This window comes from Typopeltis vanoorti, chromosome 6, assembly GCF_054136105.1.
Source record: "Typopeltis vanoorti isolate ZY-2024b chromosome 6, IOZ_Tvanoo_1.0, whole genome shotgun sequence".
Lineage (NCBI taxonomy): Eukaryota > Metazoa > Arthropoda > Arachnida > Uropygi > Thelyphonidae > Typopeltis > Typopeltis vanoorti.
In genome coordinates, this window is record NC_143554.1 from 53,420,375 (window position 1) to 53,445,637 (window position 25,263).

At 33.1% G+C, this 25,263-nt stretch overlaps 1 protein-coding gene across 2 annotated transcripts in view; it reads left to right on the top strand.

The window, feature by feature from the left end:
- LOC150105457 (mitogen-activated protein kinase kinase kinase 20-like) overlaps positions 1-25,263 on the top strand; it is a 346,847-nt gene that overhangs the window by 310,278 nt on the left and 11,306 nt on the right. For both annotated transcript variants that reach the window (XM_090394158.1, XM_090394159.1), the window contains exons 18-19: positions 11,319-11,393; positions 23,495-23,711. In XM_090394158.1, the coding sequence (XP_090250284.1) occupies positions 11,319-11,393; positions 23,495-23,711 (292 nt within the window). The remainder of the gene's footprint in view (positions 1-11,318; positions 11,394-23,494; positions 23,712-25,263) is intronic.

Below are 25,263 nucleotides of genomic sequence, written 5' to 3' on the forward strand. Positions count from 1 at the left end.
CATTTAATATTTATCATGCTATTAAAAATATTGCTGTGGCTTGGGACGAATTGACCTCTCAAAGTATGAATGGCATATGGAAAAAGACATTAAATGTTTGTGCATGACTTTGGAAGTTTTGAAAAAAAATGAAGACCTTTGTAAATTGAGTGAAGAAATAGTGGTCCTAGCAAACAATCTGAATCTTGAAGTGAATGATGCCAACATAGTTCAACTCATAGAAAGTGCCCCTGAAGAGTTGACCAATGAAGAATTGGTCAAACTAGAGGAAGAGAAAAAATGAAGAGGGAAAAGAGAGACAAGAAGCTGTAGTTAAACAATTCACAGTAAAGGGTCTTGCAGGAATGCTCTCTGCAGTTAGTAATGTTCTCAAAATGGCTGAAGACATGGATCCCAATATTGAATGCTACTACTTATTAGTAGAAAGGAAAGTACATGATGTGTTTGCTTGCTATAATCAAATTTATGATCAAAAGAAGAAGAGGAATAAGCCAAGCATATTGGACATTTTCATCAAAAAACAACGGTTACACCAAAAGAGCCATAGCCTGGTCCTTCACATAAGGAAGGTAATGAAGATGTGATTGTGGAGGAAGATTTGGGCAATTATTTTTCTGTTTTATAGTGGCAGTAACACACAGTACAGTTTTATAAGGTTTAAAAAATTAAAATCACAGTATACTTTTACAGTTAAGTCCCTAATCCCTATAACTCTGTTGATTTAATTTATTGACTTATGTCCTGCCGGATGGAACTGAACCTCGACGTAAGTCAAGGGTTCAGTTCCATCCAGCATTAGTGCATAGGAAAACTGTAATTTTCTTATGCAACAGGTGCATATCAGAAAATTTTCATGCCTTTAAAATGATCATTATTCCATATAAATTTATCCATCCGACACGTGAGCTTTGTTTTACTGTTATCTGTGTCCATATTTGGATGAGGTCCTGATTGATGAGACTGCTTGTTCAGATAGGTTTTGGATTAATGTGCAATTTTTTTTATGTTTATATTAGAGCTGTTGTAGGAGTTAGACTTAATGTGCATGTTTTTGTTTCATTTTTGTTCCAAACTGTTTAAAGGTAGAGCAGTATGTACTGATGGGCATCAAAAGCAAGATGATAGTTGCTTTGTTTCTAAATGATTTGCACTTGGATTACAGTTGTTTTATGAAATTTGAAGCATGCTATGTTTCCATATTTGGACCTCATCCAAATATGTTTCCAATTTGGATGAGGTCCTGATTGATGAGACTGCATGTTCAGATAGGTTCTGGATTAATATGTGCAATTTTTTTTTATATGTTTATATCAGAGCTGTTGTAGGAGTTAGACTTGATGTGCATGTTTTTGTTTCAAACTGTTTAAAGGTAGAGCAGTATGTACTGATGGGCATTGAAAGCAAGATGATAGTTGCTTTGTCTCTAAATGATTTGCACTTGGATTACAGTTGTTTTATGAAATTTGAAGCATGCTATATATATTCATTAGTTTACATGGATAAGTAGTGGATTTTTAAAGTAGATTGAAAGAGCATACGTGCAAAGTGAAGCGTGAATGTGAAGTTGATGGGCAGTTATGTGTCGGGGAGTAGCAAAAATGCAGTCAAACGTTCCGTTGAATGATTGGGTAAGGAATTGTGAGAAGATAGGCCAGCTATTTATGCTTATATAGCACAGAGGATATTAGGAATAAAGATGCAGAGTTTGTGGCTTTGATCAAATTGGTTAGTCTGTAAATCATTGGTGTCAGTGAGATTACACTAACAGAGGATAATCTACTCAAGCATGTAATATAATGATTTTATAGCATTTAAAAATAAAAAAAAAACAGAAAGGATAAAATAAGTTGGGTATTACTGATGGTACTAGAAGAATTGTGTCCCTTCCCTCCATGTGGAACTGAAGGAAAAGCAGTAGTGATAAGTCCATTAATGATGTGATGTTACCATGACTGTAAATGTAGAGGGGGAATAATTCTGGAATGTTCGGTCAGGTGGGTGATAAATGACATGAAGGTGATAATAATGGGCAAGTTGAATTATGAAAGCATTGACCGGAAGCAGGAAATAATGTCTAATAAGTAGATTGAATTCCTTAACTACCTTGTCTGGGTGATACTCTTCAAGGGCATGCCAGACACATCCAAAACCTCCTCCAATTAGAGGATATATCAGTATAAATGGTAGTTCCACATGCCAAATCACCAGATAGTACGTGGGTCTGAGCCTGTCGGTAATAAATCTGGTGGGTTCCTGGTCAGCTGGTGCATAATCTTGCTGCTATATACACTTCCAGATCATGCCTTGAGGAAGGTCGGAGTAGCAATATATGATAGGTGATGACATGACCATGACATGGCAAGGAGGCTAGTTGCTCTATGTATGGATGTCTTGTCCATCTCCCCTCACTGCATGCCCCTACTCTGTACTTTCATCAGATTCATAATCAGTCATGAAACATACAATGATAGTGTCCTTGTAATTAAAATAAACCATGCTCAGAAACCAGTTTCGATTTAAAACAATATATATATATATCAAACAAAATATACAAAACAAGTCAAAATCCCTCCAAATAAAAATTACTTTCACATCCACTTCAGCAACATTTGGAGCATTTACATCAATCTTAAATGGCATTTATTAGTGAGGAGTGCACTGTGCTGTCATTTGTGAAGCTGTGTATTGGATTGGTGGTCAAATGAAGTAGGTCATTGATATACAGAAGGAAGAGGGTTGGTGAGAGAACAGGGCTTTATGGAACCCCAGCATTAGTTGGATAGTGAAAAAATAAGGAAACATCCACCATCATAGATAGCATGCATCCAGTCAGAATGCTGGTAATCCAATTGCAGAAGTCATGGGACAGGCCAAAGATTGGGAGTTTGCTTAAATAGGTCTTTGTGCCAAATTTGGTCAAAAATATTGGAGATATCAAGTGCAACCACTGGAGATTTACTTAACCACTCCATGGGATTTGTCCAGAAATGAGTGACATATATGAGTAGATCTCCTGTTAATTGGCAGTGGCAGAATCGACTACAATCTACTACTCAAAATGCACAGCATTTTGAGTAGTATTTGGGGGGAGGATTGTGGCCAAATGTTTTTTTCTTTCCATGATTTCTTCTTCAATTTGTTATACGTTTATTCTCTTTATGTACACTGATAATAAAGACAATAATTAATAAAAATATATAAAAATTTAAATTTTTTTAAACGCAGTTCACTAGCATTATGATAAAATATTTCACATATCAGGCACATGATGGTGCTACTTCAGCACCTAAGTGTGCATTGTAGGAAAGCAGCGTTCCAGGGACCTCTGTGGTAAGGAAAATTCCACTACCTGTGGATGCTGTTTCTGAGCTATTCAAATAACACGGAGTTCATGCACATCATGCATGTGTATGATCTGCACATACATGATGTAGAGCATCATGGGGTAATTATATTAAGTTCTAGTAAAAATAACTTTAACAAAAATTAAATTAATAAAAATAAAATATATACAAAGGCAGATGAAGGAAAAGCATTAGTAATTCATGATCAAAACGACTACTATAGAACTTTAATTTTAACTTTAATGCTAAATTAATTCCTCTTGCTAATAATCCTACTACAATTTAGATTAGGAAAATAAACACTCTTATAGATAATATTTCTAATTTGGATGAGGAAACTCGAGTGTTATCATGGGCAGCATCCTTGTTTATATAGATTTAATTGGTTCTCCATGTTACAAAATTGCAAAACACTTTTTGGTGTTCATGAGAAAGTCATCTTCATGTGTCAAAACTAGTTCTCGTTTTAAAAAAAAGATATCAAAGCTTCATCTTTGCTCTGATCTCCTTTTCAGCCTAAATATTGTGGTCTTATTCACAAATGTTCCTTTACATGAAACACTTATCAAGCAAGATTTTCTAGCAGATATCGTTAGCCTATTTGACTTTGTCATTCATTCTGGCTACTTTACATACCAAAATAAACTTTATCAACAAATTGAGGACACAGCAATGGATAGCCCTTTTTTCTTCTACACTAGCTAACTACTTCATGGAAAGATTTGAACAATAGATACTGAATAGCATCCTTATGATACAAATATGTCGATGATGTTTCCGCAGTTTGGCATTAAGTACCATACAGATCTACAAGAGTTTGTCAATAAGATCAACACCTTTCGTCATTATATCCAGATCATTTTTGAGTTAGAAGATAACATCAGAATACCATCCATTTAAAAAGACAATTGGATTGTCTTTTTAAATATCCTATTACTTCATCAGGGTAGCATTCACTTCTCAGTATTCAGAAAGAAAACACATACAGAACTTTACATTCATCCTCTTTCACACCATTTTAATTGCCAGAATTCAGGCACTATTAAGACTTCAGTACATCAAGAATTGATGTACTGAAGTCTTACTCCACTGAATTGATGCTCTCCCAAGAAATAAATCCCATGAAGTCCACCTTCCTTAAATGGTTTTACCAAATCATATGTCAACAAGATAATTAATAATGATAGTGTTTCCTTGTTATCTGCTTCTCATCAAAATAGTAATACAGAGGCAATCTGTCATGTCACCATTCCCTACATTAAAGGTGTCTCAGAAGATATGTTGGATCCTACTTCTTCTCAATCTATACCTTGGATCCGATATATAGTTATTAAGATGTTTTTAAACAAAAAATAGTTGCTGGTCGATTTCTAATACAAATATAGAGAAAATTTATATTTATAGATTGCGCCACTTTATATCTGAATTAGTTCAAGAATTGAAGAAAAATCAACCCTCAACTATTTCTCCTTAATATGTTATTAATATATATACTGGCCGAGAATATTTAATTTACTTAATTTACCCGCTTTGGTTCGAATATTTTATGAATGGTGCAGTAAAAGAGATTCAGGCAAAACACAACTTTAGATTAACAAAAACAAACATTTAATTTTAAAATCACAAATTTTACACTTAAGTTCAAATCAGTAATTAAGATATCACAAACATTTTAACTTCTCTGATAAATTCAATCATACAACTCAGACAATGATAAATCTGTTATCTCTATAATACAGTCTTCTCACAGTTCTTTAAGTTCCAAATACAACAAAAATTGCAGTAACACCTCCTCACAAACAAACACTTTTAATTTTACACTTCAGCTAATTCTCCGCAATAGTTACTGTTAGTATAAGGAAATTCTAGGATGAAACTCACACACTTCTCTGTATAGGAATATTAATGGTTGGAATAATCTTACCGATAATCTTCTATCTTTATCAACTTATACACAAACACTTTATAACCGTAAACACTTTTAACAATAAACGGCACTCATTAAAATAAATCTTCTAAGCAATAACTGAATTAATCATTGGTCACTATACACATAAACAAACGTTGCATGAAGTACTACTGATCACTCTTGAATTAAGGCAATACACAATAATTCCTTATCTTGAGGTTTTATATGCACAGTTGTTCATTCCTCCTGCATTCAAATAGTTCTTTAGGCACTATAATTCTAAATGCAGCTAACGGTAAACTTCAACTTCACAGCCTCTACTATTCTCTAGAAACTTCGTACTTTGCTTCAAGGTTTCATATGTCCTTGAAAGGTCGGCACTGAAATTAAATCTCAACTCAAGTATTGCTAGTCTATTTAATAGTCTCTAAGCTATTTTTCATAGCTATAATTATTATTCCACAACTTATTAGCTAACTGCTTCTCGACTAGTAGACTTAAAATAGCTGCCTAAGTGACTTGCCGACTCTCTAATATCGCACTCTGATTCCCGAATGAAATGAAAGCTGAATACTCCGATTCCAACTGAATGCCAATCTCTCTCTTTTCACTCTCTAATCTATCTCTCTCTAATCTAAATTTTCAGCAGTTTTCCTTTTTATATCCATTCTTCCTGCCTAAATTGTTCTCGTGATCTCTTTAACTCAACTTTCAGCTTTTCTCCCTCACGTACTATTCCAAACTCGTGCTCGCTTACTTACATACGTCTCCATGACAACAAAACAAAACATAATAAAATTGAGCTATTGCATAACATTAAACTTCTACAAGTAGGAATAAATAGAGAATATTTACATTTCAATTAATGCGCAGTTAAATTATCAAATACAAATTCTTATAATATTAACATAGTAATAATTAAAATAGCTTAATAATATTTAAATACAGAGTCTAATACTATTATTATATCTTTGATTAATTTTCTAATTATTATTAGAACTTCAAGGAAAATTACATGAATAATAAATCTTAAGCAAGGGACTAACAAATAATATATAAACAAGTCTTGCTTAGTATATAGTAGATTATGTTAAATGTGAATGAAGAACAAAATCATACAAAATAATTACATTCACAGTTTAACAAAGGCTTATCCTTTCACTGAAAAATTTTTCTTTTAAGAAAAATTTTTCATACAAGTTCCTTTCAATGGAGGATTTAAATTTTACATTTCTTTCTTGAGGTCTTAAATAATTCTTAGTTTGAATAGAACTTGACTTGTTATCATAGTTTACAGTTCTATTTCTCTCTGCATCTCTTTTTGGGTTCTGGCTAATTTTAGTACAAGGAAAGACTTGTTTCCTATTCCTATAGTGAGATAGCGTTCTTTCAGAGCAGAAATCATGTTCTCTCACTAGAATTGAGTCTTAGTTGTCTCACAACTTGGTGATTTGTTCCATGATGTAGTTTGATTACTTTGGCAAAATTAACTTCAACTGTTAATTTATTTTTAGTGGCAACTTCTGATTCAGGTTTGGGTACTACTTGTTGTGACAGTTCATCAGTGATAAGCTGTGTTTCAGGCTGATTGTGCACATCAGAATTAGTATCACTATGCTTCACAGTTGGTTCAGTCATAGACAGCTCTACCTTATCTGGAGCAATTTTTTTATTAAGTACACAAAACCTTTCCCTTTCTGTCCGTGTTCTATAATACATATAATTGTCAGCTCTTCTGATACTTCTTTTCTAAAAAAATCACAGGAGAACTGATACTTTTCCAAGAAATTTGTCCCTAGTATAATGTGGGCGCTTATGTTAGTGGTTGAGGGTATAAGAAGCAAATCTTGCCAGACACTTAGTTTAAATTCAGGTAGGTAGATTCTAGCACGAACCTTTTTATATGCTATGAAGTTTGAGTCTGAAAGAGTAGTAATTCTTACAGGTTCTCTTAGTTTGGCAATGCTATTCCATAATTTGTGTTTTATACCTTGGAGATAGTCCTTTCTAATAGTTGAAGCATTACATCCTGTATCTAATAAAATATTACACTTAGAACCTACGATTTCTCCTCTAATCCTCATCAATTGTTCATTAAATCCTTGGTGTTTCTGCATTCTATTATATCCTCTGTGGGGTATGTGTCCATACTTTGAATTCCAGCTTTTGTTAGAGTAATTTCTTTTGTTAAGAAAACAGTTTCTAGCAAGGTGTCCAACTTTATTGCAACTATAGTATTTGGGAGGATCTCTGTGTTCTCTCTCCATCTGAGGTTGAGATACAAATGATATCTGTTGTTTAATATTTTGTAGTCCTAGTAACAACTCACTTATATTTGCCAAAATAGGTTGATTTTGCCTTTCTACTTCCAATTTAATTCTTTCATCAACCTTATCTGTTGTGGGGTTTTGGTTTTCTTTAGATTGTAGAGTGAATGTTGTCAATTGCTTCATCACTTTATTAAGACTATCCATAATAGATTGATTCAATTTCTCAACTTCCTGGTGAATTAAGCTCTGTACATCTTCCATCAACTTCTTGTTGGTTTGATCTTCATTCACAGTCATGTGACTAACACTAATAGGACTTGCTCCAGTATCTTTTCTTTTCTCCTCTTCCTTATTATTCTTCCCTCCAACTTTAGGCTGGTCCAAGAGATAATTAATTTTATTCACAACATTGACAAAAGTTGCATTGGATGAGGGACAAATGTCACCAATTATCTGCTCTTTTTCTTTGACAGCTTTCAGGCATTTTTCTAGTGTGGTGATCTTTTTATAAGCTGTTTCTCTCAGTTCTGGCTTAACACCTTGACGAAATTGCTGATAAACTGCCCAATCCAAATGTGGTTTATCTGCATTGGATACATTCAGACTGTTAGAAAGAGTTATCAGGCAATTGTAGAAATCAGTAACACTCTCTTTATCTTTCTGTGTGATCCTTTGTAACTTCCATAGATTAGGTACTACACTTCGCAGTTTACAGAATTGAGATAATAAAGTTTCCTTAAATTTTGAATATTCAAATGTTTCTCTAAGTATTGGAGATGAATATAAGAATGTCTTTGCTTTACCTATTAGTTTATTTCTGAGTAATATTAATAACTAAAAGTCAGTCGAATTTACTTTTTCTCTTAGCTTCTCAATATAGGTAAAATATGACAATATATCATCTGATTCCTCTTCTGAAAATTGAGGAAATAGCTGTTGGGGGTTCACCATTCTGAAGAATTCATCATCTTCCATTTTTGAGCTAGATGCAACAGCCATATTAATCTATTAACAACAACTTTAAAAAAAATCAGGAATCTAAAATAACTTCTCTGTTTGCCTGATATTCTAGTTTGCAACCAATTCACTTGATTCACTTATTTTAACTTTAAATTCCTTTTACTATTACAAATTTTAATACATAATATTACAATCTTTGTTAGTGAAATCAAATCCTGTCGACTGCTGCGCATTTTGTTGGATCCTACGTCTTCTCAATCTATACCTTGGATCCGATATATAGTTATTAAGATGTTTTTAAACAAAAAATAGTTGCTGGTCGATTTCTAATACAAATATAGAGAAATTTTATATTTATAGACTGCGCAACTTTATATCTGAATTAGTTCAAGAATTGAAGAAAAATCAACCCTCAACTATTTCTCCTTAATATGTTATTAATATATATACTGGCCGAGAATATTTAACTTACTTAATTTACCCGCTTTGGTTCGAATATTTTATGAATGGTGCAGTAAAAGAGATTCAGGCAAAATACAACTTTTGATTAACAAAAACAAACATTTAATTTTAAAATCACAAATTTTACACTTAAGTTCAAATCAGTAATTAAGATATCACAAACACTTTAGCTTCTCTGATAAGTACAATCATTCATACTCAGACAATGATAAATCTGTTATCTCTATAATACAGTCTTCTCACAGTTTCTTAAGTTCCAAATACAATAAAAATTGCAGTAACACCTCCTCACAAACAAACACTTTTAATTTTACACTTCAGCTAATTCTCCGCAATAGTTACTGTTAGTATAAGGAAATTCTAGGATGAAACTCACACACTTCTCTGTATAGGAATATTAATGGTTGGAATAATCTTACCGATAATCTTTTTTCTTCATCTACTTATACGTAAACATTTTTTTATAACTGTAAACACTTAAACAGTATACGGCACTTATTAAATAAATCTTCTAAGCAATAACTGAATTAATCATCAGTCACTATACACAAAAACAAACGTTCTTGCATGAAGTACTACTGATCACTCATGAATTAAGGCAACACACAATAATTCTTAACTTGAGGTTTTATATGCACAGTTGTTCATTCTTCCTGCATTCAATTAATTCTTTAGGCACTATAATTCTATACACAGCTATCCTTAAACTTTAACTTTACAGCCTCTACTATTCTCCAGTAACTCCATGCTTTATTTCAAGATTCTGTGTGTCCTTGAAAGGTCAGTCCTGAAATTAAATCTCAACTATAGTATCGCTAGTCATTTAGTAGTCACTCAGCTGTCTTCCGTAGCTATAATTGTTATTCTACAACTTATTAGTTAACTGCCTCTCGACTATTAGACTTTATTTAGCTGCTTGAGTGACTTGCCGACTCGCTATTATCTCACTGTGATTCCCGAATGCCGAATGCTCCGATTCCAACCTAATGCCAATCCTCTCCTTTCTCTCTCTTAATAATCTATAATTTCAGCGTTCATCGCTTATATATCCGTTCTTCCCGCCTAAATTGCTCTCATGATCTCTTTAACTAAAATTCTTTCCAGTCTTTCAGCTTTCTCCCTCACGCCTTGTTCCACTCGCGCTCGCTTACTACTTACATACATGTCCATGACAACCAAACAAAATATAATAAAATTGAGCTATTGCATAATGTTAAACTTCTACAAGTAGGAATAAATAGAGAATATTTACATTTCAATTAATGCGCAGTTAAATTATCAAATACAAATTCTTATAATATTAACATAGTAATAATTAAAATAGCTTAATAATATTTAAATACAGAGTCTAATACTATTATTATATCTTTGATTAATTTTCTAATTATTATTAGAACTTCAAGGAAAATTACATGAATAATAAATCTTAAGCAAAGGACTAACAAATAATATATAAACAAGTCTTGCTTAGTATATGGTAGATTATGTTAAATGTGAATGAAGAACAAAAACTTACAAAATAATTTCATTCACAGTTTAACAACCAAACTACCTAGATCCATTAGCTGGTGTCTTTCCCTCCTATCAACAAGATATCCTTTTCTAGGCTAAGTTGTCTGCCTTTAGACCACCCTGGAGTATATCAAATTCCTTGCTGGTGTGGATTAGCAGCTGTGTGCATGATGAATATTTTGTAATCAGGACTTGCAGAGCATGCTATCACCACCAGACACCAAGTTATTTGGTAGGAAATTCTCCATAAAAGAAATAATCTCTTGGAGCATTTATACAAAGAGAGTTGTGAGACTTTGCTACATTGACTGAATCTAAATAGAAATGATGGAATTAAATTATTCCTCTTATGAGAAATAGTTCTTCTTCACAAATTCTAGGATTAACTTAAATTTAATTATATATGCATCTATCTATATACATTTATTTTTATTTATTTTATTATTATTTTTTTCAAAATCATGTTAAAGTTATTTTTGCTAGAACTTTAATATAATTAGACCATGATGCTCTTCATCATTTATGTATAGGTTGTGTATATCATTGTTGAATATACTGATTTCTGTTCTTGTTCTGCATCTTCAGTATGAAAGTCATACTGAAGATGCATACCCTATACTAGGGCAAAAATTTTATACTAGTTAAAATACATATGTAAGGTAAACCCATTTTAAAGAAATGGATCTTGATTACACAAGAAAATTTACATGTTGGGAAAGGGGGATGCGTTAACCCCCCCTTCTAATTAACTTAGATTCAGTACAACTTTTTTATGCTCTAGAAATGATATACAAATTTTCAGAATATAAGAAATTGCTTTATATCTCTTGAAATAATTATTCAAAAATTTTTCTTTTCAAGCCACCATTTGTAATGGATAGATGGTGTGTTGGAATCACCACAGATACTGCTGTCACTTGTATTGTTACTTATGAGGTAGGTAACTATATTCTAGTACAGAACTTCTATGTTTCCTATGAAAAAAAAAACTGTTCATAAACTAAATTTTTTTTTTATTATTATTATTAGTGCAGCTGTATTACTTGTAGCCTGATATAAATAATGAACTTTAAAGTTCATTATTCCTGTGCATTCTACAATATAAATATTGTACTTAATTCTTTAAAATATGGTTTATAATTATATATAATTTGCTCATGCAATTTTCTTATCTTAAAATTGTATAATATTTCTTGGGGATTAGTTTAGAATGAAGCTTCTTCGAAGTATGGGTAATTCGGTGCATTTTCATTCTTGATTTAAGCCACAGTTAGGTTCCTGCAGATGTTGGCATATATTCAGTTGCATAAATAAAACCTGATTGATAATGAGATGCAGTCTAAGTGTTTAAAAATTGAGACTCTTTCATACAGTAACACAAAAAAGTTTAATATTTTAAACATTACACGTGCATTAAAATCAAATCATTTGTTTTGTAATTTGTACCTATATAATATACAGTAAATAAGTTAGTATTACTGAAGAGAAGACGGTCCTGTTTGCAGATTGTCTGCATTAGCTGATCAGCTTGGTAGTTTTCATTGACTTCTCTTCTAATAGAACAGCTTCATTCACAGTCAGGATTTCTGTCACCTAACTTGTGCAGGCATCATGTATCTTACTCAACCAGAACTTGCTATAAATTCATAGAGTGTTATAGACCATAAAATGAGCTCTTCTTGTTATTTCTGCTTTTGTTTCTGGTCAAGTATGCAGCCAAATCTTCCAGTTTCTCTTTTGTAAGATGCTGAGAATCTTTCCAGCAACTTGGTCACATCACCATTTTCAACATTGTCAAGCATATTGTGGCACTTCCTCAAATTCCCTGGAATCATGCATACACGCTCAGGCTGTTTTTTGCATTTCTTCATTCATACAAGGTGATATGGCCTCTTTCTAAACATTGCCAATATTGTTATTGCCATTCAGGATGTTATAGCATTTCCTATTCTTTGACAGACATGTTGCAATTATCCATTTCCCATAACATCTCCCTAAATGTCTGCTTGAAGATAGTAAACTTTAAAATTTGCTATGACATCCTGCTCCATAAGTTGCAAAAAAGAGGTGGTATTTGTCAGAATAAATTTTAATTTTACATCCAAAGTTGTCCTTATCTCCCCAATGTTTGATGATAGTGTCCTGCAGTATTATCCAATAATAGCATCCGCCTTGGATAATTATATTCATCATAGTAGCAGTGTACTGATGAACAAAAATGGTCTGTGATAGCATCTTGTGTTATTACCCAAGCTCTTGTTCTGAATCCAAGTGATTGGTAAATTTCTATAATTAGCCCATTTATTGGTGTTTTAGAGTGAAAGATTACTAGTAGCTTCAATTTTACAGTTCCTTAAAGCATTAACACCAAGAAGATTTAAACAGTCTTTGGCTAGCTTCATGGGAAATGCAAGTTCTTGAAGGCATCTTCTTCTTTAAGTAAAGAAGTCTTGTCCATTGAAATAAACATATGAGTTGCTTGAAGTGCTCAGGATATACTCCTGCTGCTTGAAATTAGTGAACCAGCCTTCCCTTGCTGTGAAAGCTTCATCACTGGTATTGTTTTCTTTTATCTCATCAAACAAACTGTTTGCAAGAAATGTTTCTTTCATTTAACTTGTCAACTCACAATGTCAACTCACAATCTATTTTTCCAGTTTTGGGACCATGTAAGTATCTTAAGGAAACTGTTATATCTTAAGAGATATAACAGTTTCCTTTTTGCTGTTTCCATTGTCTTCTTAATTTTATCACCATTTTTCATGACTGTTCTTACAGTGGAGTGGACAATGTATAACTCTTTACTAACAGTAGAATGTGTTTGTCCACCCTTCATTCATCTAATACATCTTTTCTTCTAATGTAATAGATTGCATCATCAGCAGTTGCACTTCTGCTCTTGCAACCAGACATAGTTCCAGTTTTATTTTTTTAAAGAACACATTTATTAAAAAGGAACAATATTAAAGTACAGAACAAACCTCAGTAATGTAGCAGATCTAAGGTTGGTCAATTGGTAGAGCCTCTGCTACTAATGGCTCACAAAATGTTAACGGTTAATAATTGGAAGTGGGTCATTGTTCGATACTGTTGGCACACTCTCCCTCGACGAGTCTTTGGACTCCCTGGAGGTGTCACATAATAATAATAATACAGTATTCAAGTTTACAAGTAAGCAGCAACTACTGAAACACAATGTAATAATCTGAGACACAATGCTCAGTCTGTCCAGTAGCACTACATGGTGATTTTTTGGTGGGGACAGTATGGAATAGAATTTTTGAGAATGTTTGAGAGAAACTAAGGAGATTATTATAAAATTCTCAAATCTGCAGATATTCAAATCTGTGTAAATCAAACTGTCATAAATCAGTGATATACTTTGAGACTGGCTTTGAATGATACATAAGTATATGTAAGAAGGTGAATATAATTGCTGGTCATTTTCCACCAGTTTAATTTCAGAATGAAAGTTTAAACTTAAAATGTGGAAAAAGAATATTTTAACTTAATTTGTTCATGTTTAAATGGCATAATCTTTGCAATTATCAGCAATTTGCAAATTTGTTATCATGAAAAGATTTTATATAAATGATAATACAGTAGACTCTCACTATGTGACAAACTAGGGACAACAGGAACAGTTTTTTATCATGGATAGTTTGCTATAGTGAATTTTTTTAGCACAGAATGTGTTAAAAAACAAACCAACAAAAACAAACACTGTTTACAGTGTTATATTTATGAGATAGTATTCTGATTAGTCAGCAGCACAGCAAAACAGATATCAGCAATATTCCTATTACTTGAATAAATGCAATGCACCCTTTGTGTTTGATATAGTAAGAGTCAACTGTAACACAAAGGGTGCATTATATTTATTCAAATAATAGGGATATTGCTGATATCTGTTTTGCTGTGCTGCTGACTCATCAGAATACCATCCATAGAAACAGGAAAAAAAAAATTACATTAATTTAAGAATAGCTTAAAGCAGTTGTCATGTTATCAGGTAATATAAGTACTATGTAAGGGCTAGTTATATAAGAGTCAGGCTTGTATAGTTATACTGGAAGAAAAGCTTTTTGCATTACCTTGATGCTAAAAAGTATTTTTTTCTTCTACTGGATATAACTTTTAATGTTGGGCCCATATATGAGAGGTTGGCTGGTCAACCTATAGTACGTTAGTACCATATATGGGTGATTGGTTAGGAAAGGAGAAACTTGTTTACATTTGATTTAAAAGACTGTATGTTGTATTCCTTGGGAAATACATCACAGGGAAGACTGTTCCACAGTACCGCAGTAGCAGGATGAAGGAGGAAGAAAAGAAACTTGTTCTGTGGGTTTCAAGGTGGGTGTACTGTGAAAAGATGTTGGGCGGCAGCTGTACGTGTTCCAATGGGCTTAGTACAGAGTGGGGGAATTGTTGATGCTGTTTCAAATGAACATTTCCCATGGAAATATTTATAGAATTACACATTTCAGAGACCAAATGTCTATGTGAAAGTGATGGGAGCAAGTTGGTGAGAGATGGGTCATTTATCAGTCTAATTGCTCTCCTCTGTATTGAGTCAGGCATTTCGAGGGAGCTTTTAGGAGCACCACTCCAAATGTGAGAACAGTATTTGATAGCTGGGCTGATTTGTATAATGTTAACAGCTGTTTAGAGGTGAAGTAGCATCTTGAGCAAAAGGGAAACCCTAATTTTTTGGAAGCCGTGGATGCAATGGTTGTGATGTGTGATGTCATGGTAATTCTGAGAAGAGAAATCTCATCTTGTCTGGGAATTTGAGTGTTATCAAAAACAATGTTATGGGAAAATGGTTCTTTTTTGTGAGAAATAAGACAGAACTGGGTTTTACTAATGTTGAAGTTGACGAGGTTATCTGAGCCCCATTGAAGGATGGCTTGAAGGTCGGAATTAGGGGCAGTGGTTTGTTGATGTTCTGTGGGTTGAAATGAGTTGTGTAGAGTAGGGTTTGTCAAATGAAAGGGAGGAGTGTAATGTGTGTTGCCGTCTGCAAAACTGTGTATTGGGTTGGAGGTCAACTGAAGTAGGTCATCGATATACAGTAGGAAGAGGGTCGGCGAGAGAACTGAACCTTGTGGAACACCAGCATTAGTTGGATGGCGAGAGGATAGGGAGCTGTCATCAGGAGCATCACCTTGAAAAGAAAGAGCAAGACAGTAACACATTTTAAAATCAGAAAACATTTGCACTTTCTAAATTTTCTTTTTAATTCATCAAAAGAAATTTGTATTATATCTCAAAATGAAAAAAAAAAAAAAAAAAACACTCATGATTTGAATATTTTTATGATAATCCCATACACAAGAGCTTAATATAACATAAGCAAAATAGAATATAAGGAAAATATAAAAATATAATAAATATAATATAAGGAAAATATAAAAAATGATTTTTTATATTTTCATGATTCATTATCACACTGTAACCTCATCATCTGTACATTGGATATCCACAGATGCCTTATGGGCACTCCGATGCTCAGTGATGTTCATCACGAGTCCTCGTTGTGTAGTCCTCACTATACCCTAAATAATCAAAATTGAAACTTGTTATTTAGTGAGATTTTCGATTATTTTTTATTACAAATTTATCTTTAATAACTATTGTCTTCATTTTTGGAGGGATAATTATCAAATATATATTTGACATTATTGTTATGTGACACCTCCAAGGAATCCAAAGACTCATTGAGGGGGGGGGGGACACCTACTCTACAACTCTTTGTCTCAACCATCCACCAACTACAGTGAACCACATCATCAGTCTACACTAATGCCATCCATTGCCCACCACCACCATTAGTATTTTTACAGCCAATCACAAACTTCCATGCCCACAGCGGGATTCAAACCTGCAGCCTTTTGGCTAGAGAGCAGATACGCTAACTACTCAGCCAACCAGGCCAGCAGTATATATTTATCTAATTATTACTATTGATTAAATATTATCAGTTTATGAATTAGTAATTTGTTAATCAATAAATTATTAATTACTAATCAATAAAGGATTATGATCTTGAGATTTCATGAATATATAAATTATTTAAATATTCAATATCAAGTAAAAGATTCATTTAAAACATTATTTTCAATGTTTATTCCATCAGTGTCAATCTTCTGATATCTTATGCCATCATTTTATGTATATAAATATTAAACAGTTTAAGAAAAACTACATCCTCACATCAAACAATTCAGACCTATGTCTTGTGTAATATGACACATAAACCTGCTTCTTTATAGCAGTTCCTGAATTGCCTATCTGCTTACACACCCAGATGAATGCCTTCTCATAATTCACAAAAGCAGTTTATGTTTCTAGATGAACATAGAATGTTCATCTTTTATTCCTGTATCTGTTTAATGTAAGTGATATCGCTGTAGGAATATCCTAACTCAATACATCCTGTTCTTAAAAAAAAAAAAAAAAAAAGGTTTCAAAAATAATTCATCAAAAAAAAAAATAATAATAATTAATCCACCCATGGAAGATAAGTTTGTTCATAGTCAAGAGAGGGTTAAGAGCTAGGTTTTTCTCTCACAGAGCACTGAGTGAATGGAATAGTTTGCCTTCAGGGGTAATGAGTGCATATAGTGTGAATGAATTTAAAGAAAGGTATGACAGCTAGTTTGGGTGATTTATATCTCAGATAATAATAATAATAATTCCAAAAGGTTTGGTATTATTTTTGAACAGCCATACTCAAACCTTAAAAAATATATATTTCAGTAGTGTTTCAGGAGACTTATTCTTTTATCATAGTCCTAGTTTTACCTATATGAAGTTCAGAATTCTTCCAGGACTTATTTAGTAACTCTAACACTCTATATCAGAATAGATATAGTCCATGATATTTTATTAGTTAAACAAAACATATCTAATATGCTGTGATTAGCAGCCATATAGCAATTTTGTATGATATCAGTGATAGTTTAAATTTAGTTATTTTGTGACTAGTTTTCTTGAAATAATCTTGTTAGCTATATAGATTTGCATATGGAAAACAAATATATACTTATGAAGTAGAAGTGATAATTTCATGCATGAAAGATAATATTAATAACAGGCAAGTATTATTATTTTAAAAAGTTTTATAAGTGTTATAATTGAAATTTGTATGTTTTAAGATTATATTTGATTATATAATTATTAATCATAATTATCTAGTATTTTTACCAAAGTATGCACAGTACATTAACTTATCAAGCCCTACTACTAATAGTGATTTTATACTTATGGTAGTCCATCCATGGCTAAATGTACATTTGGTTTTCAGCCTTTCATAGGTGTGATTAACATATTAAAGAAATGCATTTATGATAATTTTATATATCTATTTTTGTGTGATAAATGAAATATTTATATAGTCTGTTTAAAATGGAATCTGCATAAGAAATATTTGTTGATATTTGGTTTCTCTCCTTATCAAATTTCATTATATTAGAAAAGTGAAATATGTCGAATGCTTACTTTAAAAAAACTGTGATAATGATTTTTGTCCTATAAATATATATTTTTTAAATATTGAATAACAGCAGTATCAGAAACCATATACTTCATTTTGTATGATCTGTTATAGTAGGACTTTGCCATTTTTTAATTTGCTTGTTCTTGCACTTAAGTTTTTTAAAACCCTATTTTGCAAATCACAAATCCTACTTTGATTTGTTGTAGGTTTTCGGGTGGCATAAATGACAGAGAAAGTAATCTGTATACATTAATGGCATATAGATAGGAATATGGATGCCATGATTTCTTGCATATAATTCAGTCATTCAACAATCTGCAATAGTCTTATACAGGCATTTCTCAAAGCATGGTCTTTGGTCTGGTATGGTTCTGTGGTGACTGGTCTCAAAAAATATAAAAATTCAAATATAACATGTTTAATAAAAATAAATTAGATAAATGTGTAATTTCAAGTTTAATAACATGCAGATATACATATAGAAAATGCACATAATCTGGGTCCATTGTGCATTTGATATCAAATATTTACTAGTAAAAATATATCCTCTTACTGACATTCAAACATACTTATTAATTCAGTAAGCTACATGGATACAGGTGTATGTATATGGTTGCAAAAATGATATTGAAAAAAACTAGTCCCCAGCTATGTAAAGCTTAGAAAACCCACTGGTCTACACCAAGGATTAGCTTGTTGGCTGAAGACCCATTTTGATGAAAATGACATTCAGTCAAATACGAGGGTGGTCTGAAAAGTTCTTGACCTCGACCATAGATGGCAACACTATCAGTAAGATTTTTTTTTCTAAGTTGGTACATCTGTCATAAGCCTCCATGCAAATTTGCAATTCATTCTAGCAATAGTTAGTTTTATACAGCTGTATGAAACAAAAGTGTTGTCTGTATCCCTTGAAATGGATAAAATTCATTATATAAAATTCTTTGTAAAAGAAAGGTTTGATGCCAAAAGAAATTTATTCAAAGTTCATAAAAGTTTATGGGCACTCTTCTCTTTCATTTTCAACAATTAATAAACGGGCTGCTGAGTTTAAACGTGGCCATACCAGCCGCGAAGATGATCCACGTGAAGGACGTCCAAAAAGTGTAACAACACCAGAAATTATTGATCAAGTGCACAATATGATATTGGATGACTGGCGAGTCAAAGTACGTGAAATTGCTGAGACTATAGGCATTTCAAAAGAATGTGTAGGATATATTTTGCATGAAGAATTGCAAATGAAAAAGCTTTGCACAAGATGGGTGCTGCACTTGCTCGCCACAGATCAAAAATGCACTCAGGTGAAAATCTCTGAACAGTGCTTGGAGCGTTTTAACAAGAACAAAACTGATTTTGTGCTTCAATTTATTACTATGGATGAGACTTGGATTCACCATTACACACCAGAATCCAAACAGCAGTCAAAACAGTGGACAGAAGCCAGTTATTTAGTGCCAAAAAAGACAAAGTCAGTTCCATCAGCAGTAATGGTCATGGCACCAGTGTTTTGGGATGCTAAAGGCATTTTGTTTATTAATTATCTTGAAAAGGATAAAACAGTAACTGAGGAATATTATTCTGATCTTTTAACCAGACTAGAAGAAAAAAATCATCTTTCATCAAGACAAACACCATATTGAGTCAGGTCCATATTCCATTATTTTTGAAATGGCTAATGATCTCAAGATTTCAGGGTTTTCTAGGCTTTTTTTCTCATGTTTCCCTATTTCAGAGTTGATAACTATATTTTTCCTGTCTTGATTTGGAGGAAATACTGGGTAGTCAGCTATTTTATTTGGACAATCCAAGAGAATTTTATTTTCTATGATTTCATGCATTGTTGATTTTTTCTTTATTCTGTTTGTTGGTTTCCAGTTTTTAAAAAGTTCACTTGTTCTATGATGTGCAAGGTTGGCTCTTTTTTCTACAAATTTGGTAAGATTTTCTTGCTACCTAATTTTTAAAGGAACAAGGTTGGATTCAAATTCAGCTATTTTTCCAGGAGTTGTATTCCTTAGTCCACATATGATTTTAGCTGCATTTTTCTGAATTTTTATAAGCTTATCTAAACTGGTTTGTGATGTTTTCATCCAGATAGGTGAAGCATATTCCATTATGGGACGGATAATGGAGGTATATGTAACTTTTAAGGTTTTAGCATCGGCTCCCCACTCTTTACCTGAGATACTTTTCATGATATTTAGTCTTCTTTTTGCTCTGACTGCAACATTGTTGATATGTTTTAACTTTTAAGGTTTTAGCATCGGCTCCCCACTCTTTACCTGAGATACTTTTCATGATATTTAGTCTTCTTTTTGCTCTGACTGCAACATTGTTGATATGTTTATTGAAGCTTAGCCATGGATCTAGAGTGCCTCCAAGGTATTTGGGGTTTTAATTAAATGTAATTAGTTGACTGTTTAGCTTAATCTTTGGTCTCCACTTTCTGAGGTGGTTATTAATAGTAAAAACACATTTCTGATTTAGTATGGTTAATTTTGATTTTTTGGTTTTTGCGGTATGTAGCTAAACTTTCAATGGCTTTGTTTAAGTGACCTTCTGCTGTTTCTAGGTTGTTGTGAGCTGAGAATAGGACCAAATCATCAGCAAACATAGCTATCTTTGTTTCTTTATTTATATTTTTATCTAAGTCATTTAAGTAGATGGAAAAAAGGAGTGGGCTCACCTTAATAAACTACAAGGAAGGAGTGTCAGTAGTACATGTGAAGTGGGTAGGGATTGTTTGAAGAAGCAGTATCAGACTGCATACCCATGGATAAGTAGAGCTACAAAAAATAAATAAAACATAGTGGAAGGAATATAAAGAAAAAGATTACCATCATACTCAAGCAGTATAAAGTGTAGGCCAGAATGGTGACAAAAATTATAGTAAGAAAGGCCAAAATCAGGTGAGAAAATTAGCTAAACAGGCCAAAGTAAATCCAGAGCATTTATTTTTTAAACGTAGAAAGTAAGAAGAAGAGTGACTATGGAAGGATAATTTTAATCAATGCTGATGGTAGGAAGGTAACAGAAGAAAAAGCTGTTTCTGACACTTTGTAAACATGCATCATCCAGGTGGAGGTTTTGCAGTTTCTGATGTGACAAGCTGGTGTCAGAATTGAGGTAGATGAACAGGAAGTGCTCAGCATATTGAAAAATATCAGTGTGGATACAGAAGTGGAACTGGATGATATGCTGACCCAGGTGCTATGCAAATGCATAAGAGAATTGGCATTGCTTCTGACGAAGTTGTTCACTCTAATGTTAGCTCTGGCAGGGTTTCAAGGTATTGGAAAGAGAGTAAGATAGTTCCATTGCATAAAGGTGGCTCTAAGACAGAGGTAGCAAACTGCAGATCAATTAATATATCAGGAGTGGTTGTTAGAGTATTGGAAAAGTTGGTTAAAGGTAAAATCTGACAGTGGGCAGATATGGATACAATTATTCTATAGTGGGCAGCATGGCTTTGTAAAGGATAGGTCCTGTGTTAGGTCCATTTATTCACATTTTATAATAAAGTGACAGTGGAATTAGATAAAGGAAATGGCTTTATCTTGATACTGCAGGATAAAGCAAGATGATACTGTAATACTTTACAAAGGCATTTGACAGAATACCACATGGAAAACTATTACCAAAGTTGGAGCAAATGGGAACAGATATGAAGCATAAACTAATAGTAGCATGGATAGAAGTGTGGCTGACTGACAGACAGACACCAGAGAATAGTATATGGTGGAGTGGAATCTAGGAGAATGAGGGTGACTAGCGGAGTGCCTCAGGGTTCTATACTATGGCTGCTCCTCTTTAATTTATATATTAATGATATTGGGAAAGATTTAAATGGGGATATTCAGTTGTTTGTTGATGATGCAAAACTATGGGGCTGATAAAGGTTGATATAGCTATCCTGCAGGATGATGTAAATAAATTGGCATTCTAGGTGAAGGATAATGGTTATCAATTTAATGTTGCAAAATGTAAAGTGAAATTCAGATTGAAAAGGTTAGTTGCTGTGTAATCACGTTGATGGTTACTGGATTTGAAAATTGATGAGGCTAGAGACTTAAAGGTAATGGCAGACAGAGAGTTGAAGTCAGAGCACATGTTGCAAAAGTTGGTAAAACAACTCAAAGGCTTACTTGATGTTGAAAAACACACTAAGAAATAAAGATAGAGAGGTTATTATCCTTCTTTATAAGGCTGTGATTTGGCTTCATCTGACTACACTGTATAGATTTGATCACCTTGATTTCTTGGAGATAAGGGGATGGCAGAGATGAGTAACCAAGCTGGCAACAGGCCCGTGGACTGCTCACTATGAGGATATGTTGAGGGTGTGTGGGTTGCAAAGTTTAAGTGAAAAAGAGGGAACATGATAGAAACTTATTAAGTTATTAAAGAGTTTTATAAGATTGACAAAAAGGAAATATGAATAAAGAGAGAACTGGATGTCACCACTAGAAGTTGTGTAAGAGTGTCGTTAGTAAGGGTGTGTGGACTAGATTTTTTGCTTGGAGAGTGGCAAATGAATGGAATGGATTGCCAGAATTAGTTGTGAGTGCCCTAACAATGAGAGAGGTATGATAGGTATTGTGTGCATAAAGGTAAGTATGTGTCTCCTGTGATGAGTCTACCGACTCTGTGAAGATACCTGTATTATAATAATAATAATAAATCAATAATACAGATGTTTAGTCTTGTACTTGGTTTTAGCATTTAACTAATACATTGGTATAGCATTAAAAATAGTTTCTTAATTTGAAGTCAAGTGTAAAGTAAAGATCAGTATGAACTGTCTGTGGAGAGTAGGAGTAATTTTTTGTGCTATTTTGGTCATTTTTCTGTATCCGGAAAAAGGTTTGCTTAATGGAGAATAGCTAGAGTTTAAGAGAGCTATAAAAGCTTCCATGGAATTCTGTAAAAAACTTTATCAGGACTCTAGAAAAATCTAGACATAATAAAATCATGTTGTTCTTTGAAAACGGAATCTTATGAACTACCTAGTCATGTTTTAATTATCTTATGGTATTCTGTTAACAACAGCTGACTAATATGTATAAAAAATGCCAAAATAAAAGCATCCTTTTTTCCCCTTTCTCTAATTGTTAGGTTTATTTCTGTAAACTGAAAATTTTCAGTTTCGCTACCAACAGTACTGCATTAGTTGATACTCATGTTGATAATTGGAAACATACATTATCCCTTGTATGTGTGTGTATATATATATATATACAAGCAATTTTTTCTGCCATAATTTATTTTATTTTATTTATTTTTATGTTTTTATCCAAATTAAGCAAAAAGCATATCTGAATGAATGATCCAAGGAATATATTTATAATAATGATTTTTTTTATTTAAAAAAAAAAATTAATACCCTATCTATTTTCATGTCTTTCATTTATGTAGCAAGATCTGTCCTTCAAAGAGCAGTTTTCAAAAACATAACCCTTAAGAATGGCAAGGTTCTACTGTATAAGTTTTTTACCTTCCTAGATCTCATATCAATATTATTGTTTTGTAGTCAATAGTGAAGAAGCCAAGATTTACCCGTCACTGCCACTATGTAACAACGGAGGGTAGTACTCAGCAGAAAGAAATTATTCTGACAATGAAACATAGAAGAAATCAAGGAAGTCCAAAGAGAACTAATTTTCACTCCAAAAGTGCACCTCCCATTTCTAATGCATGGAGAAATCCATTTTTTCCCTCGTCATTCTCGCTTCCACCTGAAAATGCAGGTAAAATTTCTTGTTACTCATATGTTCATATTAATGCTGTGAAAACTATGAGTTAAGAAATCAGAGTGGAATAAATGCTGAATAATGTGTTGATATACTAATATATATATATACTCCAGATATCCTGTAAGGAAGATGAAAAACTGGCCAGGGCTTCTGACTTAATGTCTGGTCTACAACTTCTCACTAAATAACTTAGTATTAGTTAACCATTACTTACTTGAACACACGGTGTACACTCTCTGTCCAAAAAGAAACCGAACTTTTGATAGAAAATAAAACACAAGCCAGTTATAATTATTCAAATAATCTATTTCAATCAATATATTCTCCCTCAGCTTCGATACAAGTTTGGCACAGTTAATTAATTCTTTAAATGAGTTTTTTTTATATCGGTTTTTTGGGATACTGTTGAGGGTCATGGTTACTGCCGCTTGAACATTTTCAATGGTGTCGTATCGCTTTCCTTTCATTGGCAAATGAAATCGGGGGAAGAGAAAGAAGCCACAGGATGCTAAATCAGTTGAATATGATGAGTGATCCAACAGACAAACTTGGTTTTTGCTCAAAAACTGTCTCATAATGCTCGAACAATGAGGATGGTGCATTATCATACAAAAGTGACCAGCTGCCTGCATCACGATATTCATGCCATACGCAACGAATTCTCGCTATCAATCGCTTCAAAACTTCGAGATAAAACTGACCATTGACCGTTTGGCCAGGCGGAATGAATTCTTTGTGGATTATTCCCTTGGAATCATAGAAATAAATCAGCATTGTCTTTACTTTTGAATTCTCCAAGCAACTTTTTTTCGGATGCCCCTCTTCTGGTGGTCTCCACTCAGCATCCTGGCATTTTGTTTCAGACTCATACTCAAAACACCATGTTTCATCACCAGTAACAATCTTTTCCAGGAAGCATGAGGCCTTATGAGCGGTTTTAATGAGGTCCGTGCAGTGTTCAATTCGATACATTTTTTTGGTCATTGGTCAACTTGTGGTTAACAAATCGTGAATTCAATTTATAAACGCCCAAACTCTCGGTCAAAATGTTGTGCACAGTTGATTTTGGAATCCCCGATTCATCTTCAATCAATCTCACGGACAATTTAGGGTTTTCTTTTATGAAATCGCACACTTTTTGGATGTTAGCTTCGCTCGGTTCAGTTTTTGGACTGCCTGGCTTTTTGTTATCCTCAAGCATCTCATGACCACTTCGAAATCACTTAAATCACTCATAAACTTGAGTAAGGGATAAGCATTCATCACAGTGTGCTTTTTGAAGCGTATGATGCGTTTAAGTGTAACTTTTACCAAGTTTAACACAAAAGTCAATCACAGTTCTCTGTTTGAAACTCATTTTCCGACGTTCATCAAAACGCACTGTTAAACTTGGCACTATAACTTGGCTTCTAATGAAACAAATGTCATAAAAGTTGGCACAACACTAATGAAGGTTGCCACTTTCGACAACAAAAAGATACGACAGGTTGCACCACTAGTTTCTTCTGTTTTCAAAAAGTTTGGTTTCTTTTTGAAACAATTTCCA